Genomic DNA, 24,924 nt, shown 5'->3' with positions numbered 1-24,924 from the left:
TGCATAATTATGCATAATTTTAATTTTCTGCTATTTTTTATAGGTGCCCCCGATCATCCCCAATAACCTCCAAAAAGAATCAAGGCCCCAAGTGCTTTAGTTTGGCCGTTTATAGACTCTCACACAGACACACACCACACACCAGATTTCAGACTCTCCATTTGGTGCAAAAAAAAATAATAAAGTACAACGTCTCTCATAACTGCAAGTACCGTGAGCAGCCTGAACGCCGGCATACCGGAAGTAGTACCTAGCCCTATAAATACATTTCCGGAACCAGGCAACGTCCTTTCCTGTGTACGGCCTATTGGAAGATGGCGGTGCAAATTTCCAAGAAGAGGAAGGTTCGTAGCGTTTTATCTTCAATATACGTCGACACGAGAGCGGCGTGTCTAAAATGGCCTCGTGTTTGTGTAGCTGCGGTGGTCCCGCGTTCACACGGCCGTTTGCCGGGTTAGCCGGTCGCTGTTTCAGAGAGGATTATTATAGATGGGGTCGGCGACGTGTTTTCCCCGCAAACATGGCACCGAGCTGCTGGGGCCGCAGCTGGCCGGCCGGACTCCCCACCCGACCGGCGTGGCTCGGCAGACCAGCGGATGTCTGGCTGCGTCCTCCGTTATCTCGCCTGTCTTGAATTCAACAGAGAGCCGCTTGCTGTAAATGGCTCTTATAGCCCCTACTGGCGGCGTTAACAAGGTCTGTGCTGGGTGGCTAAACTCCCCGCTGCCGCCGGCAGGGGATGGCGCCTACATTGACGTTCATTCATTTTTATTTGGGAGACGCTTTTACATCCAGAGGGGCGATAGAAACTAGCGTCATGGAGTCCTGCACAGAAATGCTAGTGATGATAGTGGTACACTTACGCGTGGTTATCATACATTGATAGTGTATATAAGGTCGTGCTAGTAGCGGCGCTACTTTGTATCGAAGCGCTACATGTCAGAGTACATCGGTTAAATAGTAGCCAAGTCCTAGTATGAGGTGAAGTATCGGTAGTTGTTCCTTTGCTTCTTCGTTGCCGTATCGTAGGAGCCCTAAATGAATTGGGGGTAGTAGTGCATTTGCTAAATAGTGCATGCCATGTACTCGTGGCTCCATGGGCGGCACGGTGGCCCAGTGGTTAGCGCTGTCGCCTCGCAGCGAGAAGGTCCTGGGTTCGAATCCCGGGGTTGGCCAACCTCGGCCTCGAGGGTCATCCCAGGTCGTCCTCCAGGTGGAGCTTGCATGTTCTCCCCACCATCAGAAAGGCATGCATGTTAGGGTTCGTACTGCTGTCTGTGCCCCTGGCCGAGGCATGGCAAGACGAGCCGGGCTGCCCTCTGCTCCTAGCTACACAGCTAGGATGGGTTGGATGCAGAGCATGATCCCCCTACGGGGGTCAATAAAGTATCTCCCCCCAAAAAACGTCTAGTACATTAGTGTAAGTGCACTGTAGATCATCAAAAGGCAGTGAGTAGGAGAAAGGAAGGAAACGTGCAAAGGAAATGTATGTATGTAGTCGTATCAAGCATTTGAACTACTTATAGATAAAAGGTAAGAAAAGTTGGTTGTTTGCCAGCTGTTATTTCTTACTATCTGCAAACACCTGAAGTTGATGTTGCGTGATATCGTCTCCAACTTTACGAGTGCTACCTAGCTGATGTGTCAAGTTGATTCAGCAGTCCATCCATCTCCATAACGGAAAACTTAAAAGGATTTGTCTTCTGTCCCTCAGTTCGTCTCAGATGGCATCTTCAAGGCCGAGCTGAACGAGTTTTTGACTCGTGAGCTTGCTGAGGATGGCTACTCCGGTGTGGAGGTGCGCGTGACCCCAACCAGGACAGAGATCATTATCCTGGCCACAAGGTGAGCTTGTACGTCCAGCAGTGAATCTTGGGCCTGGTCCTTGGAAGATGGGTCTCAAGTAGGGAAGGATATCATCCCCAGCCATTAGCTAGTGCATCCTAGTGGGGCTGCATATGTAGTGTCAAGCCTATGCAAGTAATCGGCCATCAGCTAGAGAGCCTGCTGTAATCCAGAAAAATGTTGTTGGCTGGGGTGGTAGTGCATTTGCATGGTGTTTAATGTCCCGGCCTGAAATCACATTTGAGAATTAAATCCAGTATTTATTGGGTAGCATGGTGATGTTGCAGTTAGACTCTCATTAAGATCCCTAGTTGAAGCCCCATGTCAGTAAGCGTCTACCCTGCTGAAGTGTCCCTAAGCCTCCCATTGAATCCCTATGAGCTCCAGCCCCTGTAGCTGACTGACCCCTGATCTCTGGGGCTAGAAGAGAGAACCTCAGCAGGAATGCAGAGTTTGCGGTCATGAAATTAATTAAGTGTGTTTGGTTTTTCTGGCCGTATTATCAAACAAGATATAAGATGGTTATACTATCAGATTAATTTCTAATGTTCCAGCTACTACAGGACAAAAGGAAGCCATGATCTTGACAGAGGGGTTATGGCAGTGGTTGGCACTCAAAGGTGACAACTGCCCCCCCCCCCCCCAGAAAAAACAAGAAATAGAAAGGACATCTAAATTTATTATGAAGTGTGTTTTTGTTTATTTTTCCAGAACCCAAAATGTACTTGGGGAGAAGGGGCGTCGTATCAGGGAGCTGACGGCAGTTGTCCAGAAGAGGTTTTGCTTCCCTGAGGGCAGTGTGGAGGTAAGACTGAAATGGTGCACGCTCACAAATCTGATACCATAGCTCAGTTCAATTGAAATTTAAAATGCAAACAAAATTCAGGAAAAATAACTTTGCTGTATTTGCCTGTTTTCCTAAGTGAACGCAAAAGCAAGCATTTGATTCTTGAAATATGGAAAAAGCATTTTTAGATGACTCAAAAAGTTCAACCTCTGTAAAGCAAAAATTGCTTTTTGTAAACACTTAATGAGGCCATATTATGCTGATTCAGCTCTGTATTTTTATTCTGGGGCTCCACTTGAGTAGCTTTGCATGATTCACAGTTTTTTTTTTTAAATCCTTATTTATCTTAGACTGGCCCTTTATGTCGGCCCCTCAGTTCATCCTGTCAGAAACAAGCTGTGTAAGGATACGGTCATACATGCACAAATGCGGGCAAATGACCATCGCCTGTCGAGGTGAAATTTGTCTCTTGTCGTGCTGAATGTGGGCAATGCAGAATGTCTTTATGCTTGCTCGGTAATGTGTAAGAGTACATCTGTTGCCATTTTATTATGCTTTGATTGAAACCATTCCCCAGCCCTCTGTGAATAGTACACACGGCCATCCTAATGCTCGTTAATGGTCACGGCAATTTGCATATGTAACTGATCGTTTTTTTCGGTCGTTATGCCCCTTTATTGTTTATAAGGGTGGGGATACCTGCAGTCAGTTGAGACTGAAGAGGTCACCTAGATGAGCGATGAAACTTTTCTCTCAATAAACTTGGTGTCCAGATGAACTGGTTCAACTTTCTGTGGCAGTGCAGGATGTTACGCCAAGTGGGGTCAACCACACACTTGGTCGCTGTTGGTTGAGGCTGTGGAGTTGCAGGTCAAAGTTCACCAAAGTTGAACTTCCACATGAAGTGAAGATGCCAGTTTCATTAGCCACCAGAAGCATATTTTTTATTCACCCCTCACTTGCGTCGAATGGAAGTGAACAGTAGGCAAATATCTGCCATTAATTTCGCTTGTGTGTGACTGTACCCTTAGCTTGTTTTATCCGTCTCTTTAAAGCCCCCCCCCCCAAAAAAAGCCCACTGCTTTCTTTTGATTGGCCAACTTGTGGAAGCCTGCCGAGGGGTAGCACTCGGTCCTGTGAGCACCACGTCATCCTCTTGCTGGTGTTTGAGAGTGGCCCAGACTAGCCGCTAGGCAGCGATTATGAAAATGTGTGACGTAGAAAGTAATGGAAGAAAACGCTGGACTGTAAACGAGGCGTTTCGGGCAGTGTTTCCTGTCAGAGAGGATAACTCCTTTTGGTGTCGACTTTGGGCACCATATTGCTCTACAGTAGCTCTACAGACATTTTAAATGCCCCTCCCAGCTATCTACACACTAAAGGAAAGGGGGGGAAACACAAAAAGCACGATATGGCCTCTTTAAATTGAGGTGAGCTCATGTTGATATGTATGTTCATAAAGAAATTGACTGACAATACAAACTGCTTTTACAAAGTGTTTCAATGTTTTCAATTTGGCGCTTTTCTTTTTAATTTGCTAATGTGTCCGATAGGTTGGGCTGAACTGCACTAACCGATTGTGTTTGAACAGTCAGAACAAAACCTCAGAGACAGCTACACATCAGCCTAAAAGCTGACCTGATGTAGGATAAAGTGCCGTTGTTGGACTTGAATGGTGATGTTATGATTTAAATGTAAGGCTGTGTTATAGTAACTGGGTCACTGAGGCATGTGAATGGCACGTGTAATAGTCCCATCAAATCTTGTTATATGAATGAAGCCCAGTAAACACTCACAAATTGAATTCTCCACCCTTCAGTGATGATACGATGACGAGTCAGAATAGGACTCAGTCTGGTTCTGATGGGTCTCTGGGTCAGATCCACGTTCTGTGGTTCCGGTCCAGTTCCTCAGAGCAGAGTGTCCTTTTCAGTTGAAGACATAGAGGCATTTGTCTGAGAAGGGTTGTAGAAATTGAATGTGTTTGCAGTGGCGTTAAATACAGTTTTAAACAGTCGGCATTTTGTATACAGCACAGCGGGGCCAACGCTGTCTGTGTTGACGTTAGCGACTTAGTTACCTGGTTAACTTTTAGCTTTTCGCCACGATTGAAACACATAAGTCAAACTTGAGCATGGTGCAAAGAGACAAGAATTCTTTGCGGATTGATGCAGATCCCGTTTCCTGTTCTCTACATGCACTGGAACTGAAATCAAAGGAGCAATGAGAGTTTAGCTGTGTCTATCAGTTAATCATACTGCACCTTTTGTGTGTTGTATAAAGCCTGTGTCCTCTTCCTTGTGGTATTGGAGCTCAGTTCTAGAGGAAATATTGCTGTTGCTTGCTCCTATTGGTGGGTCAATGTGTCAGGCATTATTTTGCAAACTGACATGGAGATGCACAAGAATCATCCATGCGAGCCAGTAGTAACAGTACAGGAGGATTTGACTGAACTGTCTCTCTCTCTCCCCCAGCTGTATGCTGAGAAGGTTGCCACCCGTGGTCTGTGTGCCATCGCTCAGGCAGAGTCTCTGCGCTACAAGCTGCTGGGAGGTCTGGCCGTGCGTAGGTAAGCGCCACCAAACTAACAAAATATGCCGAGACAAAATTGCTGACGAAAGTCACTAACCGTCACATGTACCCCCAGGTCTCCTCATTCAAGAGAATTAGATTCACTTGAAATACAAAACATCTGTCATAAAATCTGATTTTTGCCAAATATTGTGATTGCTACTCCATGAGATGGACTGAGCACATGAAGTAGACTATACCCCACCCTCGACAAGGTAGAAACTCTTAAGAATGCCCAGGAGAGTGTTTTCAGTGTCTCTGGACCGCTTCACACCTGCAGCATCTGATGTAGACTTTGTGATTTCAGTTTATTTATTTATTTTTTGCTAAGCCAGAATCACTTGATTGGGTGAGGTGCTATATGGGCTGTGTGTGCACTAAAAAAGTCCAAATAGTAACAGAAAAAATGTTTCTCAGTCCTTCCTTGCAGAACTTGGTTCACATTATTTCTTTAATGAAAACAATTTAAAAAGAAACAAAAGATGGCAGCTTCCATAAACATTTAAAATGTTGTTTTGTATCTTTATTTCCAACTTTCCCTTCTCCTGAGTTGTCAGGTCTTGCTTCATGGGTTTCTGTGGTCGTTCTCATGTACAACTTTTTCATATTTACAGTTTATTTTTACAGTACACATTCCCATGTGGCTAGGAAACTAGTCACCAGAACCTGTCTTTACATAGCATAGAAAATGAACTTTAAATGCAACAAATACGTCTGCATAGTATAAACAGTATAACAACCTGGCGAGAAAAAGAACAATCCGTTGGCACGGTGTTGTGTTAACATGTCTTGCTCCAGTCCCTGTTGATGTAAAGCAATTTATATTTAAGACGCTAGCATTAGCAGCTAGCTAGACGATGCTCATGCGGCAGTTGTCTAGCGAGCCTGCGGAAGCTAGCTAACGACTTTGCAGAACACCGTTCATTTATATCGATAAAACAATTACGGTAGGCACTCATAACAATTACACTTCATCACAAATCGTTGCATATACATTCATAAAACACTTATTACATGTGGATCACATGTTCAAATGGTTTATAACATTTTAACTCACCAAAAGTGACGGAGCAAAGATTCTACCCACCACTCTTGTGAGAAAAGGGACGAGAGTGGTGTTTACAGTGATTACAACCAGTGCCAACTAACACCATAAGAGGGCGCCAGGAATACACTATAACATTTCTATAAATAAAAGATCATTAGACCATTACTCCCTTGGGAACAATTCATGTTGTATTTTCAAGAAGGGATTGAAAGTGTCCTTGATTCAATTCCTTTGGATAACTATGACCTGGATGAATGAGAACATTCACAGACGGACTGAAAGTGTCAATCACAAAGGCAGCAATCATTGACACCCCCCCGATATATATGAACAACCGTTAATTTCTCTTCCCCTCCTTCCCTGTCCTCCTCTCAGGGCGTGCTATGGTGTTCTGAGGTTCATCATGGAGAGCGGGGCAAAGGGCTGCGAGGTGGTCGTGTCCGGCAAGCTGAGGGGTCAGAGAGCCAAGTCCATGAAGTTTGTGGACGGCCTCATGATTCACAGCGGCGACCCCGTGAACTACTACGTCGACACAGCCGTCCGCCACGTCCTGCTCAGGCAGGGTGAGTACAGCTCTGCCCCCCCCCCCCCCACACACACACACACACACAGCGCCTCCGGCTGATGTGATTTATAGGAACACAAATGGAAAGCTTTGATGAGAAAAGGCGAAAACACAAACAAATCCAATTCCTGTTGTGACAGGTGCAGCAAAGAAAAATAGATCTGGATTTTTCAAATATTGAGGTATTGGTTACTGCTCCAGTGCCGTGCAAATATTTTGCCAACTTCCAGTCAGCACCAGTTCATCCAAGGAATTTCTATTTATTTATTTATTTGGATTTTTTTTCCTCCCCAATTGTACTTGGCCAATTACCCTGCTCTTCCGAGCTGCAGACTACCACATGCTTCCTCCGATACATGTGGAGTCAATCCAAGGAATTGTTTAGTCATCCCCAAATCTATGCTTGTGGTTCCTTTGTTGTCCCAGTCTCACTGGGCTGCCAGTATGTTCTGTATGCTGTTTGTCCCCTATCTGAGCTGATTCTGATTGGCAAATGGCTTATAGAAAATTAGATATTTTCCTTTGATTGTCTTGAAAAGGCCTAGGAAACATGAAATGTGTGGAGAAGAATATTGCGTAGGAGAATATAATCTCAATTTGTATGTAAAATGCACCAGTTTATTTTTTCCTTTGGGAAGGGTTTGAGAGCCTAGTAAACTTGGAGCTTGGGCCCTCAGATGTTTGCAGTGGTGTTTTGTAACCCCATGAGGGATGGCCACTGGTGTAGCATGACACACTGATAAATATTTCTCTCTCCACGAGAATTTAAAGAACAGACCAAAAAGATGTGATTGCATTGACCCTCAGTCCTATTTTGAATTAATCGAAGTATGTTAATCAGATGTAACCAGATTTATTGGTGGCGGAAGCCATGTTCTCCCTTCAGTGATGATACGATGACGAGTCGGAAGAGGACTGTCTGGCTCTGAGGGGTTTCTCGGTCGGGTCCACGTTCTGTGGTTCTGGTCCAGTTCCTCAGAGCAGAGTGTCCTTTTCTATTGAAGACATAGAGGCATTTGTCTGAGAAGGGTTAAGGACTGCATGATTATATTATTATTTACAGTCAGGATTATCTGTTAGGTCCATTCTTATTGACAGCTGATGTTGACTCCTTGTGTTCAATCAGGAAAACTTGCTCTTGTGCAAGGCACTACCCACCCATAGGTGCAGCAGCTCTGTGCGCTCGGCAGCTCCCAAATGGGAATGTGAGCCTGTAGTGTGAAGTAGAGCTGGAAAGACTGAATATCCTCAGGATAGCGAGAAGAAAATCTAAATATTCTGTCTGTCATCTGTTGTTGATGCATTCATCTGTTTAATACCCAACATAAATATAGTTCAACTTAAAGTGTACATATGTTGCTGATACATTCACCTTGTTTGTCTGTTCTCAGGTGTGCTGGGCATCAAGGTGAAGATCATGCTGCCCTGGGACCCCACCGGTAAAATCGGCCCCAAGAAGCCCCTGCCCGACCATGTCAGCATCGTGGAGCCCAAAGAGGAGACCCTGCCCACCACCCCCATGTCTGAGCAGAAGGGAGCCAAGCCAGAGGTGCCCGTCTTGCCCCAGGGAGCACCTGTTCCCACCGCCTAACAAGGGTGAGGCTTCCTGTTGGTACAGTCTTGTGTGTTTTAACCACATATGCCAGTCGTCAGAATCAGAAATTCTTTTATTGCCATGTGTATTACATGCACTAGGAATTTAGCTTGGTGTTGTTGGTGCAAGTGCAAGAAAAATACTGTCTTAAATGAAATAAAAATAAAATAAGTATGTGAGGGATATATATATATATATATATATATAGCCATTATCCAAGCCGCTTATCCCAGCTGGGGTCATGGGATGCTGGAGCCTATCACAGGTCCCATATATAGGGCATTCACAACTGCTCCATTTTAGTAGTTGTCATTGATTAATTTCTGCTGCTTGGCAGTTTTCCCACACACTTCTCACTGATACAAGTTTGATAGTGGGGTTGGTAAAAATGTATCCCCGTTTTTAACCTTGACACAGTTTAAGAAAAACTGATCTTGAATCTGCTGTGTAAGCCACCTGCTCACTATGCCACCCACCTTGACCATCAGCCAATCTATACAGTGCATTGCCGCTTGCTCGCCAGTCAGCACTTGCACAGACATCTCACCAATAAAACAATCAAATCATTAGACTTAATTTTCATGGAAACAAATTTTATTTCCTTCTGATTGGATAATTATCAATATCAAATTTGTGTGGAGCCTGACATAAAAAAAAATGCATTCATTTTTTTCTTCCTTCCATTGCGGAGAGCCCTTTTGCATTTGGGCCCCGTGCCCAGATTACCTTTAAGGTAGATCCGGTGGCAGTGTTACCAGGTACTTAGGACAGTTTAAACAATTTGGTTGGTTAGAAATAAAATGGCAGACATGAAAAGCTAATATGATTGAAATGGAACTGGTGTAATCCAGTCCGTCCAGATCTCCATTTCTGCTAGTTTTCTGTTGTGCCTGGTAACATTTCATCTGTTGTGTTCAGTCTAAAAACTCCCTGGTAAGATGATTAGATACCCGACGGGATAGAAATCCTGCAGTATTGTGGGAGCAAAGAGAAATTAAATTAGGCACTGATGGGCAAAGTTACATGACGTTAAAAGGCTGTCTAAAAATGTTTGACAAGAAATCTCAAGAGACATTTGAAGTATGTAAATGTAAAGTCTAGAAACTGACCTCAGTTGGAGCAAGGCGTCTTATTTACTCTGAGGGTGAAGCCAATGTTTGTTCAGTGGGTGAATTGTCCTCCCTTCAGTGATGATACGATGACGAGTCGGAACAGGACTGTCTGGTTCTGAGGGGTTTCTGGGTTTGTCCACGTTCTGTGGTTCAGGTCCAGTTCCTCAGAGCAGAGTGTCCTTTTCAGTTGAAGACATAGAGGCATTTGTCTGAGAAGGGTTGTAGCGACCACAGCTTCAAATGGGTCTAAATGGTCAGCTATTCTGGAGGTGTAGTTATCTAATGGACAAACAAACGGCAGTCCCAAGAACAATCATACTAGAGAGAGAGGACAAACTTCTATCTAATGGCATTCGTGTCCTGTTTGATGAAATTGAATTTAGGATTATTCTAAAATACAGAAAATACCAGATTTTTGTAATCAAAATCAGCTTACAAATCAACTTTAGCCTGGATGTGATATCCCATTACAATGTCTTTTACACCTTTTTATGAATGAAGCCCCGTGAGTGGATTTAATGCTGTTGCATGTGTAATATTAGACGATAAGACGGATTGAGATTTGCTGAAAGTAAACTAATTAGCTATGGGGTTTTTTTGCAGGTGTTCACCATCCCCCCCCAGATGGAAGCAAGACCCTCTGTTTTTTGTGTACAAAAACAATAAAATCTGGAAAATACACTTGCGTGTTCTGGTCATTCTTCTAGATGGAGCTGCAGTGTTCTCCACACTCTGTCCATATTCCACATCATCGTAGGGCTCGCTGTTGTATGGATATGTGGGACCATAGGCGTTTCTAGCCCATTTTTGGGGGTGCTGCAGCACCCCTAAATTGAAGAGATTTTTTATTTTTGCTGTATGTCCATGTTTAATAAGCTGAAGAAATGTCAAAACCATATCCAGTATATGGTTTAAACGTAATATTTTAACAACAAAAATACAGCACCCCCCCATGCTTCGAAAATGGTTTGATCCACCCCCCCAAATGTATCTTGCCTGGCCGGCCAGCACTCTAGGTGCTCAGCACCCCTAAAGCTCTGATCCTAGAATCGCCCCTGTGTGGGACCATTGTGTTATCGTGCTTGTCTTTATCTTGACAGATAAATCCTCTGAAAGCAGGGTTATCTTGTGTTTCACAGCATGTTTGATCTGCTGGAATTGACTCTTGGCTAATGTGTTTGCTGCGTGAAAAGAGCAACTTTATTAATGGAGGTGACTGTCAAATCTGTCATCTCTACAGTGTTTCAAATGCTTCTTAGGGTGCAGCTTTTTTTTTAAATTTATCTTCGTTTGATTAAAACTAGACTTGAATGAAGTATTGTTTTGTTAAAGAGAAGCTTTTCAGCAGTGGGGTTCATTTACGGCACTAGGCGATCCCTTTCCCACGATTGGGCCGCTGGATCAGGTGACCAACGACGTCACCGGTAAACGGAAGTGGGAGTCTCCCTATTGACCATAGAGGCGAGACTTGGGAGCACAGTTAAAGCACCCCAAATAACAACCGCCCCGACAAAACCCTCACTGGCGGATCCACTTAAAGCAGTGTTTCTCAACCGGGGGTCCGCGGACCCCTAGTGGTCCGTGGTGTAATTGCAAGGGGTCCGTGAAAATAAAATATCTTAAAAAAAAAAGATCCTATGACATTTATAGAAATAGGATTATTTTACTCAAACGTGACAGACCTTTATCTACCTAAACTATAAAGGGTAACGACCTTTTTCTCTAATTACATCGGTTTCACAAGTGTAATTTATTGTATTTTAATAAGAGATCTCGCTCCCGTTTGCATTGTTAAAGGTTACTGCATAAAAATGCTGTTTTGTTACATATATCTGAAAGTTACTGAATACATATTCTGTTTCGTTACATATATCTGAAAGTTACTGAATACATATTCTGTTTCGTTACATATATCTGAAAGTTACTGCATAAGAATTCTGTTGTGTTAACTATATCTAAGTTACAACTGAAAGCTCTTATTTTTGCCCCAAAGAGTGAATAAATGCTATGATGCAATTAGAAATGCAGTTTCTACTGTTTCTATCAAATTGCAACCCCCCTCCCCCATGATCAGGTGGAGGGGTCCTCAGGGTAGATCAAAAATACGCAGGGGGTCCAGGACCCCAAAAAAGGTGGAGAACCACTGCCTTAAAAGACTGCGCGGCTCTTGCGGTCGCTAAACCTTCACAAACAAGACGAGAAGAAACCGCGCAGTTCCCAAAGCTGCCGCAGGGGGGCGAGACGCTCCGCTACCTGCGCTGCCGAGCAAGTAGCGTCTCGGTGCTCCGGCGCTATTTGCGCGTATCTAAATTGGGTAATAACGCGTAATAACGCGTGCGTTGGGTGCAACATTGGCCCCTTTCTCTGCAAACGAGCAACGGAGGAGGGATCTCTCCCCCAAGATGGACAACGTGCAATGCCTAATAATAATAATAATAACTCATATAACGCTTTTCTAACACCCAGAGTCGCTTTACAATAAACGGGGTGAAACAAGACAACAGATAAACAACACAGACATACAGGGGTGGATGGGGGGTGGGGGGGGGCTACACACCACGCCAGCAGCACTCTCCCACTTAAAGGGCGAGACAAACACACGTCATAAGCCACAAGATGGCAGCAAGTGACGGAAGCGAAGGATGTGTTTACATAGGTTACAGAGGGCCTCGGCGTGCCAGGCGCGCTCGTGGGGGAGAGCGTCGCTTTCTGACTTCACTGAGACCAGCGTCAGGTGCAGGTCGTCGGGTCACGGATCTTGCCATGCTTGATGACGTCACGGACGACGCCGTCATCAGCAGCCTCTCTGTCAATACAGAGAGAGGCTGAGAAAAGCGAGACATCTGCAGAGAGAAACTGGTGAAAGAGGAGGAGGGGGGGCGTCACGAAGTATGAAAATAGTTGTAATTACATTTTAATTAGGTTCTCTTTCAAATCAAACGTCCCAAGGTATGAGTGGAAAGTATTGCTCTTGCAACTGCATTTATAACCTTGTTATTTTTTTTTTTACCAGAACGTACACTGTCAATTCTAACGAGTTAAGTTTACTTTATAAAATAAAATTGTGAAACCAATTACCTTGGGATAAGTTGATTTACTTACTTTCCCCAAGGGAATGGGTTTCATAAACTTGTTAGAATGTGCAGTGTAGCTTAACCAGGTCATGTACTTCAGTATTCACTTTATCGACAAATATTACTGGGACCGTATACCGATAGTGGCCTGTAGGGGCGCTATACAGCTACTGCCTGTATGTATGTGCGGAGGCCTGCAAATAAAGTTCAGTTATAGAAATGGCGACCAAGTGTGTGCGTGCTCAATGATACAGACCACTTCAGCAAAACCGCAGATGAACGTTTGATATCCAGGAAGTCACATGACGGACACCACCGCTGACCACCCCTGTGACAAACTGGCCACGATGTCCAACACGGACCAGACACGGTCCAGCCCTGTGCCAGGTTTTTACCTGGTCTTGTTCTTTCTCCACCCAAAACCAGTGAAGCCATATCTGACGTCCGCGCACGTTTTCCACGCAGTTTGCCAGAGAAAACATGTGGTAGCCATGGTAACACGTGCACCCTGAACTACAGTGGCGTGTTTTTCCACCTGCATCTGCTGACCAGGTTCATTCACATGGGTGCGCTGTTCCGGCAAGATCACTCACATCTGCTGGCATTTCTAACCGGAATGAATGGGACGGTAAAGACGAGCGACACCAACGAGCGCCCAATAGACCCCGCCCACTAGACCCCGCCCACTAGACCACGCCCCCTGGATTGTAACCAGTGAAAGGGTCCCCCTCTTCCTTCCTCTTGATGGTCTAAAAAGCCGTTTCCCTCACTGCAGCTGAAGTCAATAAAGCAAAGACTGAAGGAAAATAACCCCAATATCAGTATCTTCTTTTAATATCTGAGTATTTTGTACCATACCTTTTCATTTGGTAGTTTCATTTTATTCTACACTAACCGACCGTTAGATCTTCACTCGTAACACCCGCTTGTATTTGATTTAATTTTGTACTTTTTTTCTTAACTGAATGGCAATGGTTTCCCAAATTTCATTGAAAACGTGATGTACATGTTGAATTAAAACAACAACAACAAGGAAAACACTCTCCCGCCCAGCATGTCGTTTTTTTTTAGTTTCAATGTTTGTTTTTGAGATCTTTATTGACAATAAAATTCACATACAAACAAAGACGTTATTAGTACAGACATACACCAGAGCCAGGACGAGGTTTTCAGTGAAAACACTGAACAAAGAACACAAACAGACAGTTTTTGCAGCTCTCTTATTGTTAGAGTTATGGTTTTAATGTACTGTCTGGTTTCATTTCCAAATACTATAAATAAAGGTTTAGAAGGGCCGGCTTCTGGCTTGTGAATGTGACACTTTGCTCAAACAATCCCCGAGCTGAGTGTATAGCATTCTTTAAGTTTATTGCTATTATGGAAAACAGACACCATTTTTACAGCGAAGGCGCCCCCTGCGTCTCTCCGGAGGCGTCACTTCCGCATTAGGCCACGCCCCTGGCGCCCACCTGCGCTGTCCAGTCCTGCGCGCCGACTGCTCCCAGAAGCAAGAAAGTAACATGAGTCTGCCGGACTACAAGTCCTGCGGGAAGCAGTCTTCCACAGCCGTACTGGTAAGAGGAGCTCTCCCGTGGACGTGGCACTCGTTAAAGACTTGTTCAGTACGCGACGGACCTGGTTTAGCGGCCAGCCGCTGGTCTTTATGTGTGAACATGAACACAGCAGGTGTGTGTGTGTGTGTGTGTGTGTGTGTGTGTGTGTGTGTGTATTAAGCGTCCAGGTTTTCCTCTCGTCACCCGCGTGGTTGTGTAAAACGTGGACCAGGGACTTGTTTTTGAGGACCTGTCGTATTTAATCTTCGACGCGAACCGGTTTTACAGGTGGAAGAGCTTTGGACGGCTTGTCCGCAAACAGCCATTTCCCGCTCCAGATGTTACCCCCCCTCCCCTCCCCTCCCCCCTCCCAGCTTCCGCGTACCAACCCTTTCTTAATTGGGCATTACACCGGAGGTCCAATTTGGGATGTATTTGACCTCATAAAACCGAGCTGCGTTCACGCGCATAATGGCGGAATTTGAGTTTGAACTGGTGGTTGATTGAATACATGGCTGAGTTTGACTCCGCGGATCCCTAATGAAGCCTTTCACAGCTTCGGGCAACACGAGAAACTCGGATTTCGATGTTGGTTTAGTGCGAGTCATTGTGTTAAGACACCTGTCAATCAATCCGGGAGTGACAGCCGTTTCCCACTCTTGTGGCAATATTTTTGTTCACATTTCAGTTACGGATTATACCTTTTAACATGGACATTTATTTATGCTTTTCTACAAAAGAGTCATCAACTACCGCATATTTGTGAGGGTCCACCTCCGGGCTCCTCGCTGGGGGACTGACTAGAGACCCTGTCCTGGGAAAGAGGGAATGGCCTGTCAAACGCAAACGCAGCGGGGAGAGCAGCAGAAGTGATGCGCGCAAACGATTGATTGATCGATGTCAACGTGACTGATGAGACCGCGAGGCCACGGGAAGCGCGTGCGCCCGGAGGCGTGAGGGAGCTGCTATGCTGAAGCGCGAGGGAGCAGCGGCTCCACTCCGTCCTCCCTCCGGATGTCCCTCCGTCCTCCCTCCGTCCTCCCTCCGGATGTCCCTCCGGATGTCCTGTCCCTCCGGATGTCCCTCCGGATGTCCCTCCGGATGTCCCTCCGTCCTTCCTCCGGATGTCCCTCCGTCCTCCCTCCGGATGTCCCTCCGGATGTCCCTCCGGATGTCCCTCCGGATGTCCCTCCCTCCGTCCTCCCTCCGGATGTCCCTTCGTCCTTCCTCCGGATGTCCCTCCGTCCTCCCTCCGTCCTCCCTCCGGATGTCCCTCCGGATGTCCCTCCGGATGTCCCTCCGGATGTCCCTCCGGATGTCCCTCCGGATGTCCCTCCGTCCTCCCTCCGTCCTCCCTCCGGATGTCCCTCCGTCCTTCCTCCGGATGTCCCTCCGGATGTCCCTCCGGAGGAAACCCATTTCAGCCGCTTGTATCCGCGATTTCACCCTCTCGGTCCCAACCCAAAGCTCATGGCCATAGGTGAGGGTTGGAACGGAGATTGGGATGTTTGATTTGAAAGAAAACTTTCAAATCAAACATCCCAAGATGAGCGGAAAGTACTGTTCGTGCAACTGCATTTATAACCTTTTCTTTTTTTTATAACCTGAATGTAGCTTAACCATGTCATGTGATATGCTACTTCAGTACACGTCATCAACAAATATTTCTGGGACCACTTCAGAAAATTGCAGACGAACATTTAATATCCAGGAGGCCACGTTACAGACGCCACCACTGACTATCCGTGTAACAAACTGGCCACACTTTCCACCACTGACCATACCAGGTTTTGGCCTGGCCCTGTTCAGGTGTAATGAGAGTACAGTTACATAAGATTAGCTCATATTGACTTTACAGCTCATAGCGAGCTGACCTGCAGAGGCCTGCTGGGTTAACACGTGGCTGCACCCAGCTCAAGAAAACTGGTTGGTGGTGCTCCCTACGTGATGAGGTAACGCGTGTTCAGCATGCGGTGCACACGTCGGCAGGTGTAGAGGACTGACCAGGTGCCACTGGTCTCTTTGCATTAGAGGTTGTTTCTCTGATAGACTTGAACATGGATACTCTTGATGATTACAGGGACAGTGTCAGCAGTTCTCCAGCAAGACCCCAGAAGTCCTCTGTGGCGTCCGTCCGTCCGTCCACGTTAACTCCATGAACTAATCAGCCTCGGATTAACGGATAACTACGCACGTGGGCGGTTGCGCGATCGCATACAAACCTGACTTGAGGTCGTTTTGGGACGACAGGACGCTTCAGACGACTTTAACTGTTATTCAGGTAGACTCCAAGGGTCTTTACTGGTATGTTTCCTGAAAATAACGTCCTCATAGGCGTCCAGGTAGCGTAGGGGTCTATACCGTTGCCTACCAACACGGGGATCTCCGGTTCGAATCCCCGTGTTACCTCCGGCTTGGTCAGGTGCCCCTACAGACACAATAGGCTCGGTGCATTAATGTCGCGCTGCGGAACTTCCCGGGTGTGTCTGTTTGCATAAGAACTTCCGGTATATCCGGATGCTTACGTCCTACTGAACCATTAGTTAGCTGCTAATTTATCCGTCCGACATCTTTCCATTCATTCCCTAGTAACTGTGAGGAAAGAGCTAAGTGGCTAGCGAAGTTTCGGAGGGATGCATTTACCGTCACCAAGAGTACAACACTGTGTAGTGGGCATTTTGAACCGGGGGATTTCATTGTGCCAGCTACAGGTGTGTTAAGGAGGCTCAAGAAAGGAGCTGTCCCCACACTCTTTGCGTGGAATGAGTACTCCAAACCCGCACCCAGGCTAGGTGTGCGGGAGCATCCTGCTGTCGCCCCTCTGCCAGCTTTGGACTCCTCTGATAATGAGATGGATGTCAGCAGCTGCCTGCGAGAGCATGACTGTTGCGTGGCTCCTAATCCTGCCCCTTTGGATGACTCCCTGGCCCAAAATGAGTCAATGAGGAAACAAATAGAAATGCCCCAGAAACAACTAGAGACTGTCCAGCTCCAGGCCCAAATTCAGCCCGAGGCGATTCGCAGGTTCCAATGAGGACATTCGGTTTTACACCAGGTGTCTGATTTGTATCATTTCATTTAATTGCCCCTGCCAAATTAACTCACCTGTTCAGTCTCTCCACCGCCCACCATGCAAACAATGCAGGGAGGTCCTGCAAACAGCGAGTGTAAAACAAAGCCATCTCTTCTCTCAACAAACCAGACCGGAAGTTCTTGTGCAAGTACTCGTACGTCGGAAGTCGAACGACGCCATCTTACGCACCCAAGCTATTACCCCACTCTTTCGAGCCGTCCTGGTCGTTGCTCCATCCCTTCTGACGATCCGAGGAGGCTGCAGACTACCACATGTCTCCTCCGATACATGTTGAGTCACCAGCCACTTCTTTTCACCTGACAGTGAGGAGTTTCACCAGTGGGACGTAGCGCGTGGGAGGATCATGCTATTCCCCCCAGTTCCCCCTCCTCCCCGAACAGCCGCCCCGACCGACCAGAGGAGGCGTTAGTGCAGCGACCAAGACACATACCCACATCCGGCTTCCCACCCGCAGACACGGCCAATTGTGTCTGTAGGGACGCCCGACCAAGCCAGAGGTAACACGGGGATTCAAACCGGCGATCTCCGTGTTGGTAGGCAACGGAATAGACCACTACGCAACCCGGACGCCGCTTTGATCTTGTTTGATGGTAAAACCCCGCGGTGTTTATGAAATGAGACTGAAGTGGCGTTTCCGGTGTGAAAATGTGAAGGGTTGCTTTACTGTGGCTCTAGCAGAGGTGCATAAATGGCATTCATCCTAATAAATACTTAACAAATACGCACAAAGGTGCGTCACAACAACCCTGTTGGTGCAACTAAGTCACAACAACCCTGTTGGTGCAACTGAGTCACAACAACCCTGTTGGTGCAACTCACAACAACCCTGTTGGTGCAACTAAGTCACAACAACCCTGTTGTTGCAACTCACAACAACCCTGTTGGTGCAACTAAGTGATTCACTGAAATAACGTTCACGTGCACAGACTATCAGCAATATGACAGCTATGACAGGAGGGAGGGAGGAAGCCGAATTTTTGGGGGACTGGGTTTTTTTTGGGGGGGGGGGGTTATGTGAAAATTGCTCACCTCTCCAAAGTTACCTATATCCAGGGGCGGATCTACAGGGTGGCAAGGGGTGGCAGCTGCCACCTCTGGGACAGTCTTGCCACCCCTGTTGCCACCCCATTTATAAATCAGATAATATGTTTTTAAAGTATATTTTATGTACATGCATGGTGAAGGTCAATGAGACCCGCACCAAACTCATCTCAAACAGAAGTCGCCGATTTAGAATCCCCCTCCCCCTCACCAGGCGCGGATCTACAGGGTGGCAAAGGGTGGCAGCTGCCACCTCTGGGACACAGTCTTGCCACCCCTGTTGCCACCCCAGGAAAAAATCTCTAGATCCACCACTGCCTATATCACACCTAGCACCTTTTAATGTCTTGTAGAAATTGTAATAATAGAATAAAAATGACCTTGCGTTTAAGATTTAAATCAGTGCATCCCACGAGCCTGCAGGTTTTCTGTCGTACTGAAACCTTTTTACTTGTTTTGAATTATCTTTCGCTTTTGGACACCTCTGTGTATGGCTTACTTGCAGCTTTTGCAGTCCCCCCCCCCCTTTATGTTGCCTTTACTGCAAAGTCTGATTTGAAAATAACCAAACAAACAAGGAAACAGATAACAGCTAAATAAATGAATAGGTTTTCGTCCTCAGCAGTCACCGGTGGTGCAGCTCAACATCGGAGGCCGTCTGTTCTGCACCTCCCTGAACACGCTGAGGAAACATCCGGACTCCAAGCTGGCCGACATGTTCAGCGGGCAGCCCAAGTTACGCACCGATCCGGAGGGACGATACTTCATCGACCGCGACGGCAAACACTTTGGAGCCATCTTGGAGTTCCTGCGCACGGATCGCCTGCCCACCGAGAACATTCTGGAGGTTTGTGTGACTGTCATGCATACTCATGATACTCTGAGGGAACATGGATGGGGACCCAAAGTGGGCCCCGGGCCCTGCCTTCGTCCCAGATCCAGAAAAAACGAGTCACACCTGCACTTAGGTAGAAAGATAGAGAATGTAATGCATGCATGGGTTGTGATGAAGAGTCCTTCTGGGATTAAACCTTAATTCTTGTTTCCCGTTAGAAAACGAAAATATTGTAACGGTCACGGATGAATATGCTCGGTAGCCCTTGGCTAACGGGTCGGGCCGTTTAGTCGAGCGGTTAGCGAGGTCTCCCGCGGTGCCGAAGAAACGGGTTCGCGTCCCGGCTGCGGCAGTTCCTGTGGTTGCCCCTCGAATTTGTTACAAAATTTTTAAATAGCATTGATAAACAAGGAGAACACAAAAACAAATATCACAAAATGCAACTCTTGTTTATTCTCAGTCCTCTTGGAGATGCACTCAAATCTCTGTGTTACTATACTATACTGTAACGTGCGTGGATAAGTAGACACGTTGGTCCTTGACTAACGGGTCGGACCCTTTAGTCGACTGGTTAACGTTGTCGCTTGCGGAGCGGCAAATACAGGTTCGCGTCCCAGCTGTGGCGGTTCCCGGGCTGCCCCCCTAATTCGCCACAATACTACACTATATCGACTGTTAACTTTCAAAGAATTATCACAAAACTTCTATATTGGGGCATCCGGGTAGCGTGGCGGTCTATTCTGTTCCCTATCAACACGGGGATCGCCGGTTCGAATCCCCGTATTACCTCCGACTTGGTCGGGCGTCCCTATAGACAATTGGCCGTGTGTGTGTGTGTGTGTGTGTGTGTGTGTGTGTGTGTGTGTGTGTGTGTGCAGGTTCACCGCGAGGCGGTCCACTACGACGTCAAACCGCTGGTGAAACGGTTGGAGGAGAACCCTCAGTTGTTTGGGGAGTTGGTGGGAAGACAGCAGTTCCTGTCCAGAATACCTCACTACCAAGAGAGCACCGAGGTGGGTCACCGCCCGTCCCCGTCCCCGAGCAGCTGGTGATGTCATGACAGCCAGGCATGCCATGTCCGGTTAAACAAACTGGACAAGAGGGGGATGTTGAGGGAGAGGAGACGAGGCGGAGAGGAGTGGAGGTGAAGCGATGTTTTAAAGCCTCATGACGGATGGTGAGACTGCAACCCAGGTAGCAAAATAGCTGTGGTCCGGACCCGTCCCACAGCGACACTTTCATCCGGCACCACATACCACGTGGAATGACGGCACCTGGGCGGTCCGCTCCTGTTTGCCAGATCTGGGCCAGAACCAAGCCATAGCGATGCCACATGTGCCATATATTTGCCAAAGGTGGCCATATTTGTTTTGTGATATTTGGGCCATATTCACCATTTACCACACGGGCCACTTCAGGGTCACATCCAGATCACATGTTGCCCAGAGCACCGCATCTTTGCCAAAAAAGGCCCACATGTGATTTGGCATATTTGGGCCATATTTGCTATTATACATGTGGGCCACTTCCGGCTCACATCCAGTTTGTCAGGGCCAGAAGATGGCCATTAGTGCCGCATCACTGCCTGAAGTGGCCCACATCCGGATGCTGTCTGGGAAAGGTTGGAGAGGGATGATCATTCAAGGTCGAAGCCGAGTTGGTAAGACGCTGCCCATGTCTCCATCCAGGTGTTTAGCAAAGTTTAAGAAAACATTTAAAGGGGTGTCTGGGTAGTGTAGTGGTCTATTACGTTGCTTATCAACACGGGGATCGGCGGTTCGAATCCCCGTGTTAGCGTCCCCATAGATTAGGCTGTGTCTGCAGGTGGGAAGCCGGATGTGGGTACGTGTCCTGGTCGCTGCACTAGCGCCTCCTCTAGTCAGATTCTCCCAGTGTTGTGTACTACATTCAGTATTGTATAAACTACTATAACAACTGAGACTAGATTGACGGATGATTTAAAAGGGGGGTGTTATGGAAAACTAGACTGGTCTTAGGGTGGACTTTGCCGTCACCGTTTTCATGTTTCAGCAGCTTTTTAATGTGATCAAATATCGCCATTTGAACCAGCCAATCAGAATTGTCCCTTGGAGTGATGTCACACCAGGAAAAACCAATCGACATTTCGCATAAAGCTGCCCATGCTGAGAAAAAGGTAGCCTCTGGTTGGGCAGCCCTTGTTTCTGTCAGAGCAGGGGCGGGGTTAATAATACTGCCAGCCAATTAGTGGCGAGTCATGAATAATGTCATTATGTTAATGAGGAGGTGTGTCGAGGGTGTCTGGCTGGGGGAGCTGGCGCTGGATCGGCTGAGGGAGCTTGGTTCAGCTGCATCCTGTGTTCCCAGGGACCACGGCCCCGGAGCTGTGCCTGAGGAGGTAACACTGAGGGCGGTCTAATAGGACGCGGAAGCAGGGCAGGCTAAGCTAACAGCTAGCCCATGCAGACCGGCAGTTCCGATAACACGGAGGGTGGTCTGGCTGCGGCCTCTTCCGGCGTTGGCTTTGGTGTTTTAGGAGTGCGGGGAGGTGTGTCGAGGGTGTCTGGCTGGGGGAGCTGGCGTTGGATTGGCTGAGGGAGCTTGGTTCAGCTGCATCCTGTGTTCCCAGGGACCACGGCCCCTGCCCGGAGCTGTGCCCGAGGAGGTAACACTGAGGGCGGTCTAATAGGATGCGGAAGCAGGGTAGGCTAAGCTAACTGCTAGCCCATGCAGACCGGCAGTTCCGATAACACGGAGGGTGGTCTGGCTGCGGCCTCTTCCGGCGTTGGCTTTGGTGTTTTAGGAGTGCGGGGAGGTGTGTCGAGGGTGTCTGGCTGGGGGAGCTGGTGCTGGATCGGCTGAGGGAGCTTGGTTCAGCTGCATCCTGTGTTCCCAGGGACCACGGCCCCTGCCCGGAGCTGTGCCCGAGGAGGTAACACTGAGGGCGGTCTAATAGGATGCGGAAGCAGGGTAGGCTAAGCTAACTGCTAGCCCATGCAGACCGACAGTCCCCACAGTCATCCTGGCTGGCGCTCGTTCTCTCGGACAGTGATTTTGTTGTTGTTGTTGTTTAGTTTGGATATATGTGTTAGTTTGGATATGTGTGTTGATGTAGTTGCTGTAGTTCTTGGATATATGTTGTTGTCTTTGTGTTGCATTGGTGGGGGAAACAACAAATCAAGGGTTCCTGATCCCTGATACTCCCCGTTCACTATTCTGCAGTAATCTCTGAATCTGAAAATGCTCTGCTCATCCTCCAGTGGGTGTGCAGGGTTTTAGCCATCCTTTCCGCAGGTCCATAAATGCTCGTTTCGCCCTCTCGTCGCCTTCAGGTGCTGATTCGCATCGCCCGTGCGGAGGCCATCGCGGCCCGCCACTCCACCATTCTGATCTGCGTGCTGCGAACGGAGGAGGATCTGGCTTTCTACGACAACGCCATCAACAGCCTGGAGGCTGACAAGGAGTCGGTGGTGACATTCGGGCCCTGGAAGGCGGCGCCCAGCGTCGCAGACCTGTTGGACTGCATCCGGATGGACATCGAGAGACAGGGCTACCGCGTCACCATCCAACCGCACAGCAGGGACAAAGGCTTCCTGTCCAAGAGCTATGACTGCTTCTATAAAATCACTTTCACCTGGTGGTGAGCCCACCATCTTGGTAGTGTGTTACTCTTTTACACATGTCACACTTTCGGCGTTAGGGGAAAAGGTCAGCCACCATTTGTGGCCCCTCTGGGGAGCTTAGTCATAATTTGCTAACATAATGCCTAACACCTCTTTGTTTCTTTCTGTGTCTCTTCATGTGTAGCTTTACCTTTAATTATCAATACTGGCTCATAAGACTGTTGCAGGAAGTATTGGTGGAGATTTGTAGTGAGAGAGAGAGAGAGAGAGAGACTGCCTGCCTTTCTGTTTAAAATCAAATGATGGGTATTTAAAACGAAATGCCTTTAAAATGCTGAATATTACCATGATAATGTATTGTGTCAAATCCTATTGTTCTACAGCACACTGCACATTCAGACATACACATGTGTGTGGATTATTTTAGTCTTCATGTGCGAGCGAACTGCAGACACACGAGGTCGCTCGTGTATTGGTAAACATGGCGTCGTTCATCTCGTCGTGCCCACAAGGGATGGGGTCACTCCAGTTCTGTTATCGCTTCTGTCTTTGTTAAAACAACAAAAAACAAAAACAAAACAAAACATTAATATCAAAACTGTTCTAACATTAAGCAGAAAACTTGCTGTTCTACTTTTACATTAACTCACTCAGCAGCACTTATGTTACCAACTATCATAGAGCACTGCATAGTATCCATACCAGTACTATATGAAGTGGTAATAGGACATTTAATACATAGTATCCATGTCATAGTAGTACTGTATGAAGTGGTAATAGGACATTTAATATATAGTATCCATGTCATAGTAGTACTGTATGAAGTTGTAATAGGACATTTAATACATAGTATCCATGTCATAGTAGTACTGTATGAAGTTAATGGGACATTTAATACATAGTATCCATATCATAGTAGTACTGTATGAAGTTAATGGGACATTTAATACATAGCATCCATATCATAGTAGTACTGTATGAAGTGGTAATAGGACATTTAATATATAGTATCCATATCATAGTAGTACTGTATGAAGTGGTAATAGGACATTTACTACATAGTATCCATATCATAGTAGTACTGTATGAAGTGGTAATACGACATTTAATACATAGCATCCATATCATAGTAGTACTGTATGAAGTGGTAATGGGACATTTAATACGTTGTGTTGTGTGGCTGCAGGAGCGCTGTGGCGGTGTTTGGGGCTGATTGCCATTTTGCATTCGCCTTTTGAATTGTGCCTGTACAATTGCCGTAGCCCGCGCGGAAGTCACAATATGTACAACAGACACGGTATTGTCCTCTCTTTTGTCTCTCATTGTCTGGCCATAAAACGTTTGGCTCTAAGTGTTTTTACGTTCAGTCCTCTCGTAAATGTTTATGAAAATCAGCAATAATAAGAGAAAGTCCGTTCTGTAGCCAATTCGTAGCCATATGCTAACCGCTAGCATGTCAATGGGAATTGCAGCGTAAGTTAGCCCGAAGTTACCCGCTAGCTTGTCGATGGAAGTTATAGTGTAAGTTAGCCTGAAGCTAAACGCATCAGTTTGTATGCAGTTGTTTCATCTTACATGGTTGTGTGTACAAATAGTGGATGTATCAGTCTGTTCTGAGATAACATATAATTGACATGTATTTTATCTGTATGTTTAGTTTTACAGATTTTCTTGAGTAAAGGCTTTAAACGGAACTCCTCAATCTGAGTCTTTCTTGGGAAACTGTTACCTGTCTGCCGAGCTATCAGGCTGGGCACTAAATGTTAGCAGGGGCAGAACAGTAAAAAGGCACATCTTCCAACGGCCAGCAATCCTCAGACCTGTAAGTAGAAACATCAGCAATCTGTCATTATGACAAAGCATAATGAAGAAGTTGACCTTGATGAACTTTTGGGGACCAGATCACAAATATCCAGCTGCTCACGAGTTAGCAAACTTTCTGTAGCAAGCTCTATGGCGTTGAGAGCACGGGCAAAAGCAGAAGCTGCTCGAGCCGAACTGTCATTTGCTAAAAAAGAGGCAGATATGCTAAAACAACAAGCTACACTACAAGCAGGTTTGCATGAACTGAAGCTTGAAAAGGCGGCTACGACTGCCAAAGCCAAAGTGCTGGAAGCAGCTGCTGAGAATGAATATGAGCAGATAGGCCTAACTCAATCGAGAAAAACGGATATGGCCCCAGTTGAGCATCACTGTGAAGGTG

At 46.7% G+C, this 24,924-nt stretch overlaps 2 protein-coding genes and 3 non-coding genes across 5 annotated transcripts; all 5 read left to right on the top strand.

Moving 5' to 3' along the window:
- The first annotated feature begins 276 nt into the window (after positions 1–276).
- On the top strand, positions 277–10,203 carry rps3 (ribosomal protein S3). Its single transcript, XM_056282990.1, has 7 exons — positions 277–344; positions 1,715–1,845; positions 2,557–2,650; positions 5,107–5,201; positions 6,627–6,814; positions 8,208–8,412; positions 10,126–10,203. Exons 1-6 carry the CDS (start codon positions 315–317, stop codon positions 8,405–8,407), a joined length of 738 nt encoding a protein of 245 aa, XP_056138965.1. The 5' UTR covers positions 277–314; the 3' UTR covers positions 8,408–8,412; positions 10,126–10,203.
- LOC130116221 (small nucleolar RNA SNORD15) lies at positions 4,446–4,596 on the top strand. Its single transcript, XR_008810568.1, has one exon. It is a non-coding gene; the product is annotated as a small nucleolar RNA SNORD15 (small nucleolar RNA).
- On the top strand, positions 7,697–7,845 carry LOC130116222 (small nucleolar RNA SNORD15). The gene has a single exon (XR_008810569.1). It is a non-coding gene; the product is annotated as a small nucleolar RNA SNORD15 (small nucleolar RNA).
- LOC130116224 (small nucleolar RNA SNORD15) lies at positions 9,593–9,740 on the top strand. Its single transcript, XR_008810570.1, has one exon. It is a non-coding gene; the product is annotated as a small nucleolar RNA SNORD15 (small nucleolar RNA).
- A 3,861-nt stretch (positions 10,204–14,064) lies between the features above and the next one.
- Positions 14,065–24,409, top strand: kctd14 (potassium channel tetramerization domain containing 14). The gene is made up of 4 exons (XM_056283941.1): positions 14,065–14,170; positions 18,907–19,131; positions 19,998–20,132; positions 22,431–24,409. Exons 1-4 carry the CDS (start codon positions 14,117–14,119, stop codon positions 22,740–22,742), a joined length of 726 nt encoding a protein of 241 aa, XP_056139916.1. The 5' UTR covers positions 14,065–14,116; the 3' UTR covers positions 22,743–24,409.
- The last annotated feature ends 515 nt before the right edge of the window (positions 24,410–24,924 follow it).

The sequence above is a fragment of the Lampris incognitus genome, chromosome 7, assembly GCF_029633865.1.
Source record: "Lampris incognitus isolate fLamInc1 chromosome 7, fLamInc1.hap2, whole genome shotgun sequence".
NCBI lineage: Eukaryota > Metazoa > Chordata > Actinopteri > Lampriformes > Lampridae > Lampris > Lampris incognitus.
This window is presented reverse-complemented; position numbering and strand designations above follow the sequence as displayed.

Bases quoted from the DNA above. Each gene is read 5' to 3' on its own strand.
- rps3 (XM_056282990.1), top strand. From the start codon at position 315: ATGGCGGTGCAAATTTCCAAGAAGAGGAAG. The intron at 345-1,714 runs GTTCGTAGCGTT...TCTGTCCCTCAG, and splicing joins AAATTTCCAAGAAGAGGAAG to TTCGTCTCAGATGGCATCTT. The intron at 1,846-2,556 runs GTGAGCTTGTAC...TTATTTTTCCAG, and splicing joins ATCATTATCCTGGCCACAAG to AACCCAAAATGTACTTGGGG.
- kctd14 (XM_056283941.1), top strand. From the start codon at position 14,117: ATGAGTCTGCCGGACTACAAGTCCTGCGGGAAGCAGTCTTCCACAGCC. The intron at 14,171-18,906 runs GTAAGAGGAGCT...TTTCGTCCTCAG, and splicing joins AGTCTTCCACAGCCGTACTG to CAGTCACCGGTGGTGCAGCT. The intron at 19,132-19,997 runs GTTTGTGTGACT...GTGTGTGTGCAG, and splicing joins CCACCGAGAACATTCTGGAG to GTTCACCGCGAGGCGGTCCA.